The sequence below is a fragment of the Bombus terrestris genome, chromosome 2 (assembly GCF_910591885.1).
Source record: "Bombus terrestris chromosome 2, iyBomTerr1.2, whole genome shotgun sequence".
NCBI classification, from domain to species: Eukaryota; Metazoa; Arthropoda; class Insecta; order Hymenoptera; family Apidae; genus Bombus; species Bombus terrestris.
In genome coordinates, this window is record NC_063270.1 from 3,341,550 (window position 1) to 3,347,409 (window position 5,860).

General features: G+C 29.4%; 1 protein-coding gene across 1 annotated transcript; it reads left to right on the top strand.

Annotated features, from left to right (window-relative positions):
• Positions 1-4,236: 4,236 nt before the first annotated feature.
• LOC125386121 (secreted RxLR effector protein 161-like) lies at positions 4,237-5,607 on the top strand. The gene is made up of 3 exons (XM_048411080.1): positions 4,237-4,644; positions 4,723-4,875; positions 5,602-5,607. The coding sequence occupies exons 1-3, from the start codon at positions 4,237-4,239 to the stop codon at positions 5,605-5,607; spliced, it is 567 nt and encodes a 188-aa protein (XP_048267037.1).
• Positions 5,608-5,860: the final 253 nt, after the last annotated feature.

Sequence of the window (5,860 nt, forward strand, 5' to 3'; positions counted from 1 at the left end):
GGATAGGTAAATTTATTAAACTTTATTTTAAATATTAACTTTAATTAAAGAATATATTTTGATCTTTTAATAAAAATGAAAAGAGTAAATTACCTTAGGGATAACAGCGTAATATCTTTTTAAAGATCTTATTGAAAAAGATGATTGCGACCTCGATGTTGAATTAAGATAAATTTTAAATGAAGAAATTTAATAATTAAGTCTGTTCGACTTTTAAAATCTTACATGATTTGAGTTCAAATCGACGTGAGTCAGATTGGTTTCTATCTATAAAAATATAATAAGTTATTTGTACGAAAGGACTATAATTTATAATTAAATTATTAATTTTATTAATTAATATATTTTAATAAATTATATTAGCATATTTAGTGCATTAAATTTAGAATTTAAATAAATTATAAATAATTATAATATATAATAATTATAAATAATTTATTGAATTATATTTTATTAATAATTATAGTTTTGATTAGGGTAGCATTTTTAACTTTATTTGAACGTAAGATTTTAGGTTATATACAATTGCGAAAAGGTCCTAATAAAATTATATTTAAAGGTTTATTTCAACCATTTAGAGATGCATTAAAATTATTAACAAAAGAAATTTTTTATTTAAGAGTTAATATAAGATATTTATATAGTCCAATAATTATATTTTTTTATCATTAATTTTATGATTAGTTTATCCTTGAATTAATAATTTTTATTTTATTGATTTTAGAATTATTTATTTAATATTAATTTTAAGATTTATAGTTTATCCAGTTATAATGATTGGTTGGGTGTCAATATGTAATTATTCAATTTTAGGATCATTACGTGCAGTTTCTCAAATAATTTCATTTGAAATTTTATTATTTATAATGTTTTTTATTTTAATACTTATAATTGAAGATTATTCATTTTTAAGATTTTCTAAATTTCAGAAAAATGTTAATTTTATATTTTTTTTATATCCTTTACATTTAATTTTTATAGTTAGAGTATTAATTGATTTAAATCGAGTTCCGTTTGATTTAATTGAAGGAGAATCTGAGTTGGTTTCTGGTTTTAATCTTGAGTATTTTAGAAGTTTATTTGTATTAATTTTTTTATCAGAGTATATGAATATTATATTTATTAGGGTTATTTTAACTGTAATATTTTATGGTTTTAATAATTGATCTTTATATTTTTTATTAATTTTTATATTTCATTTAACTTTTTTAATTATAATTCGAGGAGTATTACCACGAATTCGATATGATATTTTAATAAAAGCGTGTTGACTTGAATTATTAGTATTAATTTTATTATATTGTTTTTTAATTTATTTAATAAAAGAAATAATTATATTAAATTATTAATATTATTAATTAATAAGATAATTTATTAATTGATTATATTGTAGATTTTGTAAATATTAAAAATTAATAAAATTAATTTTTGTTTTATTAAAGTTTTAATAAAATAAAGAATTAAATTTATTATATATATATATATATATATATATATATATATATAATTAAATTTATAAATAATATAAATAAATTTTTAAATTTAATATATATATATATATATATATATATAAATAAATAAATAAATTAAATTTAATTATTGTTAATTGTTGAAAATAACAACGTGAGTTCTCGCTCGCCATCTATATGCTGACGGCTAGTTACAAAAGAAGTAACTAGAAGTTGTTCCTAGACACGGTCGATAGACCTGATCGATAGTTTTAGGACCCCTCTTGCCTTTTTTTTTCATTCGTTTGTGACCCTTCTAAGTGTGTGCAATAAAGCTCTTTCTGCCTCGAGAAGTGTAGATTTATTATCTATATAACATAATAATAACTAACGCGATCCTACCTCTAAAACATAATATAACAACAGGTTATGGGCCCAGGTTCGATAATTAGTTATTATTTTTATTGAAAATATTTTAAATAGTGAGAATATTAGGGAGCGCAGAAGATAACCTAAAAAAAAAAAAAAAAAAAAAAAAAAGGGAACACGTGGTCGATGATTCAGTGTTGAATATCGTAAAGACGCCTTATCAAAAAAATTTTTGCTTGAATTATAATACAATAATTAGAAGAACATAAAAATGTCGAGCGGAATGAGTTCTAATATTGAAAAACTAAACAGAGAAAATTACGACACGTGGAAAATGCAAATGAAAGCAATACTCGTTAAGGATGACTTATGGGAATATGTGGATGGTACAATAAGTAAACCCCAAGCAGCGGATGAAGCCTCTCTATGGAATAAAAGGGATGGTAAAGCCCAAGCCGATATTATTCTTGCTGTGAGCTCGAGTGAGCTATGTCACGTGAAGCATTGCAAAACTTCACACGAAATATGGAATAAATTAAAGGAGGTTTACGAATCCAAAGGGCCCGCAAGGAAGGCCACGCTCCTGAAACAATTATTGTTCGCGAGAATGCCCGGAAATGAAAATATGTCCGATCATTTAAACAATTTTTTCAGCCACGTGGATAAGCTAAAGGAAATGGACATTGAAATCGCTGATGATCTGCTGTCAATCCTATTGTTATACAGCGTCCCGAACACGTATGAAAACTTTAGATGTGCGATCGAATCGCGGGATCAATTGCCTACTCCAGATGTACTCAGGACAAAGCTATTAGAAGAAGCTAATTCCCGTCGCAATTCGAATGCTGCGAGCGATCACCAGGAAGCCCTACAAGTGGAAGATTCAAACAAATACAAAAGGTATGACAAAAATAAAAATTTCTTAAATAAGAATGGACTTGCTAAAGCTAATAAGGCAAAACACATTGAATGTTTTTATTGTCACAAACGTGGACATAAGGCGAATCAATGTTTGAAGAAGAAAAGCGACGATCATAAAGCTCAACTAGCGCAAGTCCCTGAAATACCCAACACTGAACAATGCCTACATATTTCCAACATTCAGGACGAAGATAATCAGGGTAATAGTATTATTACTGATATCTCGTTGAATACAAATATGGAATTACCAAAGGAATGGTGCATTGACAGTGGTGCGACGTCACACATGTGCTGTGATATAAACTGTTTTGAATCCATAGAGCCAATCAAAAATCAAAGGGTAAGATTAGCGAATGACAAATTAGCACAAATCAAAGGTAAAGGTACTGCAATACTATTTAGTTACAAAAAAAATAAACTTGAAAAATTCCGATTGGAAAATGCATTGTATGTACCAGAATTAAAGGCAAATTTGATCTCGGTATCAAAAGTTACAGCTAAAGGAAAAAGAATCATGTTCACAAATATGACGGCCACAATACTTGGAGAGAAGGATGAGATCATTACCACCGCAAGTCGCAAAAGGGATTTGTATATTGTAGATACAAGACCTGAATATGTTGGTATGGTGTGTGAAAACAAAAATACACTTATGGACTGGCACTACAAATATGGACACTTGAACGAATCTGACCTGTGGAAATTAATAAATAAGAATATGGTAAACGGTCTACCTGACATAAGACGGAGTAAAATGAATGCTTGCGAAATATGTCTGAAAGGCAAACAGGCAGCAATCCCAATACCAAAGAGGTCCGAACCAAGAAAATTGGAAATATTGGAACTGATACATTCTGACGTATGTGGTCCTATAAAACAAGCATCTGTAGGCGGAGCAAGGTATTTTGCCACCTTTATAGATGACACTTCTAGGCTAGTGCATGTGTATATCCTCAAGACAAAGGATGAGGTTAAGAGCGCATTCTTGAAATTTAAAGCCTTAGTTGAAAGACAAACAGGAAAAAGGATAAAAGCCCTCAGAACTGACAATGGTTTAGAATATCTAGGAAAGGAGTTCACAAATGAATTGGAAAACTGTGGTATTCGCAGGGAATTTACAACTCCCCATACACCTCAGCATATAGATGGCGAGCGAGAACTCACGTTGTTATTTTCAACACCCCCTCTCAACGGAATTCGAGCGCTCGTCAAACCAATAGTCTCTAGGTGAGCATTATGACTTGGCCTTCCCAAACTTTTCGTTAACAAGTCAGCTGGCATCTCATTCGAGGGCATGTAGCAAATTCCAATGATCCCCTGTTGGAAAATCTCACGAACATAGTGATGTCGGACGTCTATGTGTTTCGTACGACCGTGGAACATTGGGTTTTGTACCAGCTTAGCTGCACTCTGGTTGTCGCAGTATATTTTGGTTGCTCTATCTTCAGCTACTGTATCGAACTTGTTTAGGAATCGTCGTAAGTATACGGCTTCTCTAATGTATGCTGTGAGCGCGCTAAGTTGTTTTAATGACAACCCGAAGAGAAGTCATTGGTTATCCGCCAAAAGGGTTTTACGTTACCTTAAGGGAACGTCTAACATTGGTCTATGTTTCAGAGACACTGGTGACGATCTAACAGGATATACCGACTCCGACTGGGGAGGTGATATTGTCGATAGGAAATCTAGAACTGGCTTCATATTCAAATTATCAAATAGTGCCATATCATGGGAATCTAGAAAACAAAAAAGTGTGGCGATTTCCAGCACCGAGGCCGAATACATGGCGCTAACAGAAGCCACTAGAGAAGCCGTATACTTACGACGATTCCTAAACAAGTTCGATACAGTAGCTGAAGATAGAGCAACCAAAATATACTGCGACAACCAGAGTGCAGCTAAGCTGGTACAAAACCCAATGTTCCACGGTCGTACGAAACACATAGACGTCCGACATCACTATGTTCGTGAGATTTTCCAACAGGGGATCATTGGAATTTGCTACATGCCCTCGAATGAGATGCCAGCTGACTTGTTAACGAAAAGTTTGGGAAGGCCAAGTCATAATGCTCACCTAGAGACTATTGGTTTGACGAGCGCTCGAATTCCGTTGAGAGGGGGTGTTGAAAATAACAACGTGAGTTCTCGCTCGCCATCTATATGCTGACGGCTAGTTACAAAAGAAGTAACTAGAAGTTGTTCCTAGACACGGTCGATAGACCTGATCGATAGTTTTAGGACCCCTCTTGCCTTTTTTTTCATTCGTTTGTGACCCTTCTAAGTGTGTGCAATAAAGCTCTTTCTGCCTCGAGAAGTGTAGATTTATTATCTATATAACATAATAATAACTAACGCGATCCTACCTCTAAAACATAATATAACAACATTAATATTAAAAATTAGTTAATTAATAAATTTTGAATTTATAAATATATTTATAAGGATTAATATATTAAAAGTAAATTAATTAAGTTAATAGAAAATTTTATTTCTATAATATGATTTCAAATCATAAACTTATTCAAGTTCATTAACTAATTTTTTAAAATTAAATCTCATATATTATTTATATAAAATGATAAAATTATATATAAAAAATATATAGAAGTAAATAATATATTTAAATTGGTGTAAGGATATTCAATTATTTGTCCACCTAATCAAGTTAATATAATAAAAATGTTAATAAATCATCAATATATAAATTTATTAATAAAGTAGAATTTATTATTTTTTAATTTATTAATATTAATTAAAGGGATGATATATAAAATAAAAATAGATATAAATAATATAATTACACCTCCTAATTTATTTGGAATTGTTCGTAAAATTGAATATGCAAATAAGAAATATCATTCAGGTTTAATATGAATTGGCGTAATTATAGGATTTGCTATTTTAAAATTATCAGGATCTCCTAATATAAAAGGTAATTGTAAATTAATTAATATAAATATTGAAAATGTAAAAATAATAGTAATTAAATCTTTAATAGTAAAATATGGATGGAAATTGATTTTATAAATATTTATTTTTGAATGGATAGGATTTGAAGAACCTGTAATATGTAAAATTATTAAATGTATAAATACTATTAATAAAATAATAAATGGTAAAAT